This window comes from Candoia aspera, chromosome 4, assembly GCF_035149785.1.
Source record: "Candoia aspera isolate rCanAsp1 chromosome 4, rCanAsp1.hap2, whole genome shotgun sequence".
Lineage (NCBI taxonomy): Eukaryota > Metazoa > Chordata > Lepidosauria > Squamata > Boidae > Candoia > Candoia aspera.
The window spans coordinates 105,579,337-105,593,713 of record NC_086156.1 but is presented as its reverse complement, the minus strand read 5'-3'; the positions used below and the strand labels follow the sequence as shown (position 1 = coordinate 105,593,713).

The following is a 14,377-nucleotide window of genomic DNA, read 5'->3' as shown; positions in this document are numbered from 1 at the left end:
AATCTGACTTCCAGAAAAAAAGTTGTTGTTAATCAGGATTTAATAAGCTTCTATGAAATATTTATATAATATCCACTATAGATACCCTCTTCCACTGTAATCTGACTGCCTCTTCGTCGGCTTTCTAAAGTCCTGGCTGTTCCAGGTTTCCTTCCAATGTTCTCTGCCTCAGCTCCACAAGCACAGGTCTAAGCTAATGCCCAGGGCTGGAAGAAAAGGAGACTGAGATTAGCATGTTGTATACTGAGGGGGAATTTACAGTTTAGTGCTAAACTCTATGCTTCTTAACTCCAAGAACTCAAGGAAGCAGAGGTCGTATCCTGCTTTTAATATTTAATAATATTTAAGTATAAATTTGCCCCCATATTTCAATCACAGAAAAGGCCCACTAAAATTAAAATAGGGCTTTTCAAAAATAATAAAATAAGTTGCAGTTTTGGTTGAAGTTTTCTGAGCATGTTTACCATTTCTCTTTCTGATTCGTAAACATTTTCCTTGATTGCTTCATTGGTTGGAAGTGAAAACACTGTCACACAAAAACATTTGGCTGTACAGCAAGAATCTTGGTAGGCAAGTTTTTTTTTCCTATTGCCTTCTATATTGATTTTTATAAACACAGATAAATTGACAACAGAAAAGATCCTGATACTAAAATTTGTTTTTCACACTTTTTTATACTTTTCAGCCCAAAAGGAAGTTGGAAAGAAATTATTTAGAATACTGTAGCTTGCGACTCTTCCTGCCTGTTCATCAGCAAGATAAGTTAGCAGAATGAGACCAAATTTGCTATGATGGGAGAAATCAGCAAAAGAAAGATTGCGTTTGACAATGCGCAGGATCTGGCTGGGCAGATGGGGAGAGGGTTATGCAGAAAAACATTCCAGAAAAACCCTATTTCTTTTATTTATTAATTGAATTTATATGCCCACTGGTCTCACTTAGTGCATGACTCTGGGTGGCTAACAATACTTAAAAACAGAATAAAAACAATGTAACAAAATTGCCTATGGGAGAGGCAATTGGGCAGCAGCTCAGAATGTTGCCAAAAGCTCCATTCTAAGCCCCCTCCCTCTTTTCACCCAGTCATGTGACTCAGACTCAGAGCAGAGCATTTGCTGTCCACTCCTTGCTTCTCAGTGCACATATACATACCAAAACACACAGAGGCAACGTAAGATGAAAGTAAAAATACACACACACACAGGCAACTCACATGTACCCACCTTGATTCGATCCTCACACATATATATACACAAAGAAGCAACACATATGCAATCACCCTGGCTAGACTCTTACAGATATACAGATACATACACAGGGAGATGACAACCTATGGAGAAAGTGCACATTGTACACACAGATGCAGCATGTTACTTCATTACACAGAATAAAATAAAATACAGACACCTTCTGCAACCATTGCTGCTAAAAGGGGTCCAGAAGTCATGTTCTTCATGCTTTTCCTCCCTTGTTTCTCAAGGTGTCTACTAAGATACAGTAAGTGCATTTTGACACCTTAGAAGCTCTATACCATTCATGATTGGATATCCCATAGAATGTCCTGTTTTCTGAGGAGCTCCAGGAGATGGAATGTCACAAAAGAACCTAGAGTACCTCTGGAGGAAGACAAAGAACAAATCCATCTGAGCATGGGTAAGGGCCTTTCTTTGGACTTATTTGGTGGCAGTAAGAACAATGAAATGGGCTTGCCTCTCTGCTTTTACTGTGTCTGCAGATAGCCAACTGGCAGCCCTCTTTGTAGACAGTGTCCTTGGAGCTGTGAGCTCTGCCACCTGCATTTTAGATCCATGTCCCTCCTAGTTGGCCAAGGCTAGTCAGGAGGTGGCATGAAGCCAGATTACAGTACTGAGACAACATTAGTTGCACATGCATATGACCACTAGAGGACTTGCAGTGGTGATGGTACATCTGTCTTTGCCCTTCTAGATCTCTCAGCAGCTTTTGATACCATTGACTGTGGTATCCTTCTGGACATGGATTAGGAGAGAGGGCACTTTTGTAGTTGTCCTTTTGTAGTTGTCCTTCTTTCAGTGCTGGTTCCAGTTGGTGTTGGTGGGGAGGGGGAGAGGGAGGGGGGGAGAGGGAGAGGGAGAGGTCTAGCCCTAAACCTCTCTTACTGTATGTGCAGTGCCTCAGGGCTCAACTCTCTCCCCACTCATATTTAACATCTATATGAAATCACTGGATGAAGTCATTTGTCAGCACCACCAATACCAGGATGTACAAGTGATACTTTCAAGGTTTGTATCCAATGCCTAGAAGCTGTGGGAGTTTATATGAGGGAGAATAGGTTGCAGCTCAACCCTGGCAAATCCAGGTGGTTCTGGACTTTTGCATCTTCCACATCTGATGATTTTACATCTCTTACTACTGTTGGAGTAGCACTTCAGCAGAGTTAATATGCAGTCTGGGGGTCTTCCTTGGACACACAGCTCCTGCTCAAACAGGTTTCATTTAGTTATTTAACAAATTTATATGGCTGCCCAACTCACACATGATTACTGTTGATTAGATTAAATTAGATTTGCACAGATTTGTCTCATGTACCAGTTGTGCTCATTTCTGGACTAGGAGGCTTTGTTCATTGTCATTCATACCTTTGTCACTTCCTGACTGGATAACTGCAATGTGCTCTAGATGGAGCTTCCCTTGAAGAACAATCAGAAGCTTCAAGTGTTTCAGAATGCAGTGGCGCATAGTTTTGGGCGCTCCAAAGTCCACCTAAGTAACACCACTGCTGCATGAGCCACATTAACTTCCAGTAAGCTTCCAGACGCAATTCAAGGTGTTGGTTATTACCTTTAAAGCCCTGCATAGCACCAGGCCAGATTACTTGCAGAACCGACTATCTGAGCATTTCTGCCCCTTTCAGAATCCTTCAGGAACACGATTACACTGCAGATTTCGCTCATACTGAAGGCATCTGCAGGACCCCAAATTTTAATTTAAAATATTTAATTTAATGGTTAAAAACTTGTGAGATCATGCACTCTCATAAGGTTTTGATGTTCCACCTGAAATCTTATAACTTGAGCAGGAATGCTGAAATATCATAAGGTACAAAAATCTTAGGCAATTTTATCAATTAATATAAAATGCTGGTGCCCATGTGAGGGGCCACCTACAATATTCTCACAAACCACCAGTTGTCCGCATACTATAAGACGGGAATGACTGCTATAGAAGGATGCAGCTGCACCATATAATTTCTAATCTACTTACCTACTTTTTACAATGCACTTAGGTTTGATATTAATATATGTCTTAGTATAATATAAATAAAGCATTAAACTTACTTATTTACATATGACCATACCCTATGAAGAAAAAAAATCAGAGGAATTATTCCCTTCCTCCAATTACTCCTTTATAGCAGCATCACAAAAAGGTATTATTTACAAAACAAAACTGGTGGCCACACATGACTGTGATTAAATAATAAGTGTAGATACATAAACATAGATTGGTAGAGGGGAATCAATTCTCAGTTATCAAAAGCACCACTGCCAGATTTCCCAGAAGTGATTCTTGTTAACAGCCTCTGCTGGGCAGAGAAAAAGAATGTCACTGTATAAGACTTCACCTGTGGTATTTCACTTTCTTAGATAATGCTCTGAAAAACTAATCTTTCTCCCTCTCTTTTGTTTCACTATTTTTTATTTTTATTTTCAACTTGTTTCAATTGGGGAATTTTAGGGCGATTTAGGGCAGTTGATTTTTAGAACAAAATAAGGTTCAGAAGATGAACAATGAACCACAGACTGGCTGGATCTAAAAAGACTGTTGACAGTTCAATGTTGCCATTCAGAAACTCCACAGTGAAGATGTGACTTTGACTCAGTGGTGACTGAGCAAAGCCTAGTCTGATCGCAGAGGGGTTTTTTTTCCCCCTTTTAAAATGCATCAGACAGGACAATCAACAAGACTAATGGAACTGAAATTCCCCCAAGTCATTTCCCATGAGTCTTGCTCAGCATTTCTGGCACAAGGAAAAAAAAATAAAGAGAAGGGATCTGAAAAACTGGACAGATCAGCAAATTCAGTACTCCAATGAGAAACCACAGTGTAAAGAGAACAAAATCAGCTTGTTTTAGAAGCAGAAAAATTCAGAGCTGCTTCCAATGAGCAGGAAATTTAAGAGATGAACTATTATTTCCTCTCTGGTAAGCCTAAAATATAATAGTCAAACCTTGGCATAAGAAGACGGGGCAAACAAAGGTATTTTAAAGAGCCAGATCTGGAAAATCCAGTTCATGTCTGAAAATGACATCTGCCAAAAAGCACCGATTAGGAAATGCATGCATAAACTCAAGACAAATTCATTCACACTCCTCTGCCATCAACACACCCTTGCACCTCCCAAAACACAGAAAATACTCCTTTGCATGAGCAACACCACCAAGAATGGAACTGTGCTTCCCACAACAGCAGCTTCCAAGGCCTGTCCATCTTTCAGCACATCTCTCAATGTTTTTCTACCACCAAAGCCCTCGGAAGTTGATGTTCTCCACTGGCAAAGTTACTGGTAGCCCTTAAATGCTCCTTCTCCCTTCCACCAAAGGTGACCTACCTTCAGCCACATCTGTGCGGAGGTTCGTTGTCTTGTCAGAAGCTGGCTCGGCTGCTTCAGTGGCCAACGAAGTGGTTGCTCTGGAAAAGTCACTGGCACCCTCACTGCGGCTTGTTTCAGGGACACTTTCTCTGGAACTGAAGCGGACGCACGAGCTAGAACGGGAGCTGAGGTCTGGGCTAGTGTCAGAGAGGCCTGGGATATCATCAATTTTAGTAGGGGTAACCATGAACCGGACAGAAGCCATCTTGGCAACAAAGATGGCAGAGAACCAAAAAAACAAACAAAACCCCAACCCCACGTCCTTTATCAGTTTAACTTAAAAGTCACCTCAAGTTGTAAGAGGAAGATCATTCAGAAAAGCAGAGATGCCAACACTGTTACCCAATACTCTCTCAAGAGGAAGATTCATGTCTACCATGGATTCACAAACTGTCTCACACAGCATGGTATTTAGACATCAATGCTTATTGGGTGCATTTTTAGAAGTATAGTCGAAGATTGAATGAAGGTGATATTCCATGATTTTGTAGGTTAATATTTCACAGATGATTACTCTGAAATTCCCATGTATCGGGCAAATATGTCATAGTTTTCTCTTCTCAAGGGTAGCCTAAAGGTCAAAAAAGAAAAATGTTTGCAATTTTTATCTGCCAAAGGGCCACACTGCAAAAATTCCAGCATTAACATATGTCTGTAAAAGCAGTGTCACAGAACCTGATCACCATTTCCATTAAGCAAATACCTTTTCTCTCAGCAAAATGCACAGAGGTAATTTTTTCTCAATCAGAAAAAAAATCCAAAGGCAAAGATCTGCAAGGTATACCAAAATGCTAGAACGTCCGTGGCGAGTGTAAGATCGTAATCCAGCTGTTTTCCACTGTGAATGCCAGGAAAGAATATATTCTTCTTTGCAAATGTCCCTTATGATTCTGGTGCAGAAAAAGACAGGAGAGAGAGGGAGACAGAGCTGTCTTTTTTCAAGCCAAAGAGGAGAAACGTCAGATCCGAGTGCAAGAACTTAAAGAAGAGAAAGCAAAGTTATCTCTTAAGGTGCAATATCAAGCTCTTCAAACTTCCTGTTGGTTTTGAAGATCCTGGTACAAGAAGAAAACCATTAGATGGGCCTAGTGCAAGGGAATTATCAGTCCTCCTCAAATTGTCAGATTCTGGAAAAAAAAAGAGTGAATGTATGTATGTATGTTTAAAACTCTAAACATGTTACACAAAACTGTACTGAGACACTGGATCTTCTGTAAAATCTCACTACCACCAGGTTCCCCTATTTGGCCACATGTATCCCAAAAGGAGAAAGGACCATTTCAAAACTATTACTGCAGGAGAGTTCACCAAAAGGCAGGTGCACCCAAGGACCACAAATTTCCATGTCTCCAACCCACAGAGGGATGGGATCCAGCCATGCTGTTAAGAGCATGCCGATTCCTGCTGCAAAAGATGTGGGGATGCAAAGAGCTGTGGCAGACGGCAAGTGGCAGATGGCAAAGCAGGTGGCCCTGAGAAAGCCCACCAGGGCAGCCCCCAGACCTCTGCAAACAAGATGACCCCGCCAGGCAGAGCAACACCCAACGGACCTTAAGGCTGATGACACACCAGACCGCAGTCCAGTGCAAAGCGAGCAGGGGCAGCAGCGTACAAGCCCCTGTCTAAAGCTGGGTCTGTCCTCCCCACGCCTCAAAGGCACACACCCACCCACACACCCAGCCTCCGCCCGAGCCGCGGCGGGGAAAAGCGCGCAGGAACTCTCGGAGAAGGGGAGCGAACCAGGAGATACAGGTGGGAAGGCGGCAGTGCGCGTGCGCCACCCTCTCGCTCGCTCCCCCCCCCCACCCCGCCGCCCCAGCTCCTCACGTCCTTTGATGAGCAGCCCCCGGGAAAGCGGCCGTTGGCGGCCGTCCCTTGTCTACCTGCGGCGCGCGGCGGAGCGGCTGCCCCAACGTTCTGGAGGGTCTCGCCCGCGCACGCGTTCTCAGACCTTCACTGTCTTGTTTGGCCGGCTGGTTGGCCGGCTGGCGCGCGCAGCGCAGCGCAGCTCCCGCCCGCACGATGGTACTGCCGCTATCTCAGATGCTGGCGAGGGGAGGGGAGGTGGAGGAGGGAAAGCGGACTCTCCTTAAGTGTCCTCATCCTCTGCTGTTTCCATCGCCGTCCCTCCGCCCGCCGCTTTTTTTTTTTTGCTGCGCAAGCGCAGAAGAAAATAGCGGCTACGGCTGCTGGGCTTTTTCCTTTAGAGAAGCGCCCGAAGGTGGGAGTGGGGGCTCGGAACGCGATGGAGAACGGGGGGCGGGGGGGGAGAGAAGGGGAGACAAAAACGCGCGAGCGTTGCTGGGGGATGTAGTTTCCTTTGAATGCGGGGAGCATATTTCTTACCTCCAGGCTAAGTCGCCTTGAAAGAAATTATAGCGAGAGGAGGGACAACTTTATAAAAATTTGACAAGCAAATCATGGCTGAGGCTGCAATTAACCTGGGAGCATCCTCTTTTGGTGGGCCTTTATCCATCCGCGCCCAAAATAGCCATGCACAGGATTCACAACTTCATTGTATGGCTTCTAAGGCATCCTAGCCGAAGTCTTGGCTGACCTTTGGGATGCTGAGTCGGGTCAGACCTGGCTCCTCCTTGAATGGGGAGTACCAGGAAATTGCAGAGCTAGAGACTAGACTGGAAATTGGGGGGGGGGGGGGAATCCCCAGAAGACAGTCATGGCAAAAGGTTTCTGCATTATTACCTGCATGGACGAGTCCATAAAGTCACTAAGAGCAGAGCTCAACTGAAAATTATCCTCTATGGCTTCGAAGGCTGCAGGCATATAACAGTGTGCAAAGAAGCAATTCATTAATTCAGTTCAAGTGTTGGAGCCACACAACACCAAGATGCATCTAATTCCAGGGCACTGCTGCCCTTCAAGCAGATACATTGCAATGTCACAGCCCTTCAAAAGAGAGAGAGAGAGAGAGAGAGAGAAGGCCATAAGGAGAATCTTGCTGGATTTGTCCCCAAGGTGGCTTATTGGGCATGTGTCTCATAGTGGCCGACTGGGTGCTTCTGGGAAGCCTGCCAGCAAGACTGGGAGACTAGTCCTTTTCTATGTTTGCGTCTTAGTCGCTGGTGTTTATTTAAGGCACATGGGATATTCCAAATATATACTTCCCAAAATTAGTGGTCATGGAGGGCCTAATGTTAGTTTAGTTCCTTTCTAAAGCCGAGTGTCATGTCATTTTTCACTCTATGGAAGGAAGCCCTCCCTTTCGTCTGTCCCAAATAATCCCACCATTAACTTGTTTTGCCTTCTTTCCCCTTCTCCTGGAAACCCATCTGGGAGAGGAAAGCGGTATCTAACTTCATTAAAATAAATAAAATGAATAAATAAGTACTGAACCTGCTTCCTGACATCGTAGGAAGGGAGAGATTCTGACCAATCCATCCCCTCTCAGCTTTTTCTAGTTCTTGGCCAAACATTTTTGCATACTTTTGGTGCTGAAGATAAGCTGTTATTCTTAGACTGACGCCAAAAGGGAAAGCAATTCTGAATATATCTGGAAAGGACTCAGGGCAGGGTGTCAGCCCAGCACAGGCCAGCTTGAGTCATGGTGCAGCTTATATTATAAACAGCTCAAGTTATTAAATTTAGAGAGTGGTTTTCTCCATGAAGCTTAAGATAGTTTGCTGCTCTGCTCTTCCCCTATGTTATGCTGAGAGATAATAGGTTTAGCCTGAGGACTTAAAACAGAGCCCTCTTAAGAGTAGTCCTAAGCAATTGCCCTACTTGTTCCCCCTGCAGGTCCCAAGCAGCTGAAGGGTGTCAGGGGAAAGATAAGGAGATACGGCTTTTTTCCCCTTCATATCTATGGAAAACCTCCTGCATGATACTGTAGCTCTCACACCCCAAAGCCAGCCAGCCAGCCATGCTCACTGGTTCTGCATAACATCCAGTTTTGGCATGCCACCCCAAGTAGACTTCCTTGAGTTCTCCCTGCTTGGGGACAGAAATTCTTCCCTGTTTTTGCACGCCCCTGGCCAACAAAAAAGCTGCAGCAGGCTGAGTAGCATGGAAGAAAGTCACGCTGGGCGCTGATTCAGCCCTGCTGAACTCACATGAGCCTCTGCTCTGCCGTTTGCGCCTCAAGATCTAGCAGCAGCAGCAGCCCTTCTGTTTATTGTCTGACTTCCCCCAGCCCTGCTGCGGTTTCAGCAGCAGGATGTGAACAAGAGACATTTTAAATAGCGGCCTTTGGCTCAAATCAGCCCTTCCCATCCCGTTTGAGGCAGGAAGTGGAAAGGAAAGCAATACAAGATCAAAACAGAATTGGTAACAAGCAAGCCCCTTCAGTATTACCCCTCTGAATCCATGTGATGCCAGGCAACTAGCAATAGAAAATGTCCATCTGCTGGAGCGTGTTGTAAGGATGTATATCACCCTTTCTCCAAGAGCATTCAGCTTTTTACTCAGTGGCCATCGCTGCCTGCCACTTACATCTTATTGCAAACTAAAGGACAGAGGAATAATACATACATACACATATACAGTACATACACGCACACTTATTTTAAAGCCCCCTCTTCCTTTTGGAACATAACATTCTCAAGAGTCATGCTGCAAAAGATAGATAGCATGTCCAAGAGACACAGAAAATGAAGGGTGAGGAGAGTGGGAATCTAATGATAAGAAATAGGTGAGGCAAAGATTCTTTGTTGGGTTCACAGCTAAGGCACAAACAAAAAGATCTCACCTGTAACCCACTGAAATGAATCCTTAAGCAGCCATTTAACATGGCCTGCCCTAATCTGTTGGGGAGGTCCCAAGCAGCCAGCAAAATTACATTCAAGTTTTTGAAAGGCTACAGTACATGGTTGCTATTGTCATAGGTAGACCTGGTTTCAAGTTGTAGAATTGGAAGGGGCAGTTTAGGCCCTTTCCTGCTCACTTGCAAGAATTCCAACCAATTCAAGCATCCCAATTCCAGGGAAGGGCAACGCACTGTCTGTCTGGTTCCCATCTACCCATCCAAACCTATTCTGTTTGGATCCTACCCCCCAACATCCAGCTGGAATCTGCCTTCCTCTACCTTAATTCTATTATGCCATACTCTGATCTTTGAGGATGACGGGGAACTGGTATTTAGCTTTGTGTGTGACACTTTCCAGAGTTGAAGAATGCTATATTTCCCTTAATTTATTCATCAAATTAAGTTTCTAATCCTCTGGATCATCCTTGTAGCTTTTGTCAAACCTGTTTCAATTTCTCTGAACCTTAAAATGCGATACCCAGAACTGGATTCAAGGTGGGGTCCAACCAATGCAATGAAGAGGAATTATGATTTGGGAAGTATATCTCTCTTCAAAGAACCTAAAAGATTTGCCTTCTTTGCACCATTGCACTGCTGACTCCCATTGTTTGTGATGAACTGCTATTCCATAGCCCATTTCCTAAGTGTTACTGCCAAACCCCATCCTATATTTATGCATTTGTTGTTTCTCAAATGGATGACTTTGCATTTGTTCAATTTCATTGTTATTTTCAGGCCATTTTTAAAAACTTTACAAGAACATTTTGAATTTTCTTTTATAGAGCGTTAGCTATCCCATCCAATTTGGTAACATCAGCATATATGATAAGTTTTTCCTCCATTTCCTCACCCAAATTATTTGGAAAAATGTTGAAAACAATAGAGCCAAGGAAGGAGGACCAAACGTTGTGGTACCCCGCTTAGTATTTCCCTATAGTTTGATGAGAAACAGTTGATGAGTGCAGTTTTCAAGTCAGGACCGATCCACGTGTTGTGCCATGTAACCCAGAGTTAGCTGGCTTGCTTAAAAAATAAAAGAATCACCCACCCAAAATATAAGCCATTATTTCCAGTGTTACTGATATTGATACTCTTACCAAGCAGGGAGGAAAAAAATAAGCCACCCTTCTTCAAGATATACCAACACATTGCTTCCCAAAGAGAAGTTCAGAAGGGCAATTTGCCTAAATGTGCAATACAAGAGATTTGGAACTGAAGATTAAAGGACACCTATCTTTTCAAGGTCTGGGAAGGCTATTTCAAACTAGCCAAAAGACTGTCCATCTTCTACACCAGACCAAAAACTCAACCTAGAAAATACCAGGATATATGAAATAATCCTCAGCACAACAGAACCTGTAAGAAACCATGCAACTTCAAAGAGTTACCTTAAAAGTACAATTATATCAGTACACATTTTTCCCTTAAAAATGGATTTTGTAAAATATGATCATTGTGGAATGGGGAGACACTAGTAATATCATTTTGACCTAAACAGTAAAATGGATAGAGAAGAAAAGAGTAACTGATAACCTAATTAGCCATGAACTGTTTATGATTTTCCATCATGTATGTTTCAGAGAAACACATATACAAAACCAACATGATCTCCAGTGGGGAATTAAAAGCTACTACTTCAAGACCAGTCATTGACTGAAAGCCTTTGGTTGGACTGAATTGCCAGACAATACCTAATGTTTACATTTTGTGACTATGTACTATTTATTGGTAATTAAACATGGTAAAGGAACCATAATAAATGTCTAATATATTACAGTGTTCTCGTTGCTTTCAATAATCATAAACTGCTTTGGGTGTAATCTTGCCTTAGCAAAAAGCTTTCATTCCTATTATTCATTACACTAATAAGCATAAACGGAGGCCACTACAAAGTTAAGAGAAAGATGTCACCAGCCACACATCCAATTCCAATATATATATATATATATATATAGAGAGAGAGAGAGAGAGAGAGAGAGAGAGAGAGAGAGAACTAAGCATGTTCAATAGCTACAGAAACTAGTGTGATAACAGAAAAAAAAAATAAAGTGGGAAAGAGAATTGACCTTTATAGAAGGGATGGAAGGTTCAAATCCTGAACAGAAACACTGCTTTTAAGAAGGCAAGTCTTCACTGTAGTTCTCTTTCAAAAGTACATGCAATCATCACTCAGACATCTTTTTTTCCCAGTACTCTGAAACAGATCACTAATGCACATGAAAAGTGCTATATTTCTTGTTTGGGAAATACCACATGGCCTATCATGCTAAAGAAACAGAACAGTGGAGAATCTCATTTTATTTCCAGAATTACATAGCCAGAAAAATATGAATAAAATAATTTTATGTTGCTTGCGGGATGTAGCTCATTCCTCTTCCACAGAACACAAAAGGAATTAAGTCAAGTTCAAAAATATCAATTATTGCAAAGTGGCACAATAATGCGGAAGGCAGAAAGCAGATCTACGCGTGTTCTTTGTCTGCATCGGCTTCTTCAAGGCTGCTTTCAAAGCTTATCTTGCTGCCTTTTTAACTTGGGAGCAGAATGGAAGCACATTTAAACAACAGGCCGAGGCTGCTGGGTCATCAGGACGCCAAAGCGTTTCTTGATGGTGATCCTGTGTCGAGAATATTTGTCATCAGGAGAGAAGCGGGCTGGGTGGGCTGAACATGTTGGCTGGCCAGACGGATCCACCTTCTACAAAGCCGGGGAGGCAAGACAGAACCATTTGTGAATTTCAGGAAGATCAGATTGACCTTAAATCAACATGTTCCATCTTAAAGCCATGCAGGTCCCCACCTCTTAGAGGCAATAGCTTTATGTACACAATGTATTGAAAGCCTACTGGAAACCTATCCAGAACATGCGCAATGCATTAAAGCCCAGGAAAAATCAATGCTGAGATGTTCAGTACTCCACATGGGGATCATGCTGCATTGCTTCTCTATAATTTAGAGAAATATATTCAACCATTAATCCACTGACCTCCAAAGCAGCAGATTTCAGAAGATGGGAAAGTGCTAAGAGATGTTAAAGCTCTTGCAGCTCTCTGGAGTCTTTATTTTCACACACACACACACACACCAGCTCAGGGAAAAGCCCAGAATATCTCCATTGGTGTTCTCTAGCATCAACCAAGTGTGTTTTCTTATCAAAAATAGGTAACATTGAGAACCAGTCTAATGTAGTGATTAAAATATCAGATCAGCAGCTTTGGGAAAATTTGAATTCTAATTCTCACTCAACCATGAAGATAACTGGGTAGTTTATGCATCACATTAAACCCAAAACCATGGTTAACAAGCTACAGTGGCTGGATTCATTGACATGCTTTCTTTGGTTTTGACTTAGTGCGGTATGAAATTGGCCACAGGTCTTCCCAAAATCCTACTTCAAAGACTTTTGGAGCAATGAAGGATCTTGTATACCAGACTCAGCTTCTTGGTCAAAGACTGAGATCAAAATTATAATCATCACCACCACCACCATCATCCCAAAGCTAGTCAGTGACATTACATAAAGAGGTATTCTCATCATCCTAGATGAGGTTCCCCCAGAAACGGCTTTCACCCTTCCAGTATTTCAAAGGGCCTTAAAGACCTTTGCCCAGACCTTTGGAGAGGACGACTGGCGCCCCCTTGTTCCCTTCTGTTCCCCTCTGGGTTTACTTTCTTTGCCATCGTTGTTCTTTTGTCTTGTGCCGTTTTTGTGTTTTTTTCCTATTGTTCTTTGTTTTAAATATTTTAACAATTGTAAACTGCCCAGAGTCACTGGGAGGACTATTATTATTATTATTATTATTGTTGTTGTTGTTGTTGTTGCATCCTTTGCAACCAAAGCCCTAAATCACAAAATAAACATGTATGTCTTATTTATCTTATTCTTATTTATTGGTGTATTTATTGTAATTTATATTTTATGATTCTAATTCTGGTTTTATTGTAAATCGCCGAGAATCCCCCTTTCTTGGGCGAGATGGGCAGTAACAGAAGCTTGAAAAAATAAATAATAAAATAAAAACATAAATATATTACCTCTCTAGCCACTGAATTCAATATTTCTGCTTTCAGTCTCTTTTTACGAGTTTTCACATCTTTAGGAATGTGGAAGGTTGTAACAGACGCAGTAAAAGGTAAAGGTAAAGGTTTCCCTTGACGTAAAGTCCAGTCGTGTCCGACTCTAGGGGGCGGTGCTCATCTCCGTTTCAAAGCCGAAGAGCCGGCGTTTGTCCGTAGACACTTCCTCTGTGGTCATGTGGCCGGCATGACTCACGGAACGCCGTTACCTTTACTACTTTACTTCTTTACTACTATCTTTAGGAATGTGGAAGGTTGTAACAGACGCAGTACAGGAAACGAATACCCCATTCCCTGATCTAGATAACTAACCCATTCTAACTTTTTTCAAACCAGTTTCTACATTTCCCAATCTCTCCTCCCCACGCCAAAGCCCGAAAAATAACTATCCTAGTTCTAAATTAAACAAAAAAGTATTCCCATATTAAATTCTCGAAATGAATCCAATTGCATTAGGAGAGCATTCCTCATCTCCCTTCGACTTCCAAAAGATGATTAAGAGAAATACTATGGAAAGAAGAAGATCGTGTGCATCAAGATTAGCTGCCGGGGGAAAATAAAGCCAGGCCAACAATTCAGACGAATCACTGAAGGGCCATGGGAATAAAGCATTACCTTGAGAGTGTAGACTCTCTCTCCTTCTTCATTGATGTAGTAATGAAGAAACATTGTGGCCAAGCTGCAAGCGTAACGCCGCCGACGTTACGGATTATTATAAAACTAAAAAAACGCACTTCTTCTCCTACTCCACGCACACACGTGTATCCACCTCTTCCTGGATAACCCTACACTTCAATACTCCAATGAAGGAGCGCCCAAGAAACAGTGCATTCTGGGACTTGTAGTTTTATTAGTCTCAAACGCCACGATTCACGTTAGTGTCTCGCTCGCAGTGCCGTCCTGGAA

General features: G+C 42.6%; 2 protein-coding genes across 3 annotated transcripts in view; both read right to left on the bottom strand.

The window, feature by feature from the left end:
* Positions 1–5,213, bottom strand: part of SLC12A6 (solute carrier family 12 member 6) — a 34,584-nt gene extending 29,371 nt beyond the window's left edge. For both annotated transcript variants that reach the window (XM_063301473.1, XM_063301474.1), the window contains exon 1: positions 4,592–5,213. In XM_063301473.1, the coding sequence (XP_063157543.1) occupies positions 4,592–4,838 (247 nt within the window). In that variant the 5' untranslated portion in view covers positions 4,839–5,213. The remainder of the gene's footprint in view (positions 1–4,591) is intronic.
* Positions 5,214–11,678: 6,465 nt separating this feature from the next.
* Positions 11,679–14,264, bottom strand: NOP10 (NOP10 ribonucleoprotein). The gene is made up of 2 exons (XM_063301484.1): positions 14,087–14,264; positions 11,679–12,092 (listed from the first exon to the last, which is right to left on the bottom strand). Exons 1-2 carry the CDS (start codon positions 14,138–14,140, stop codon positions 11,952–11,954), a joined length of 195 nt encoding a protein of 64 aa, XP_063157554.1. The 5' UTR covers positions 14,141–14,264; the 3' UTR covers positions 11,679–11,951.
* Between the last annotated feature and the right edge of the window lie 113 nt (positions 14,265–14,377).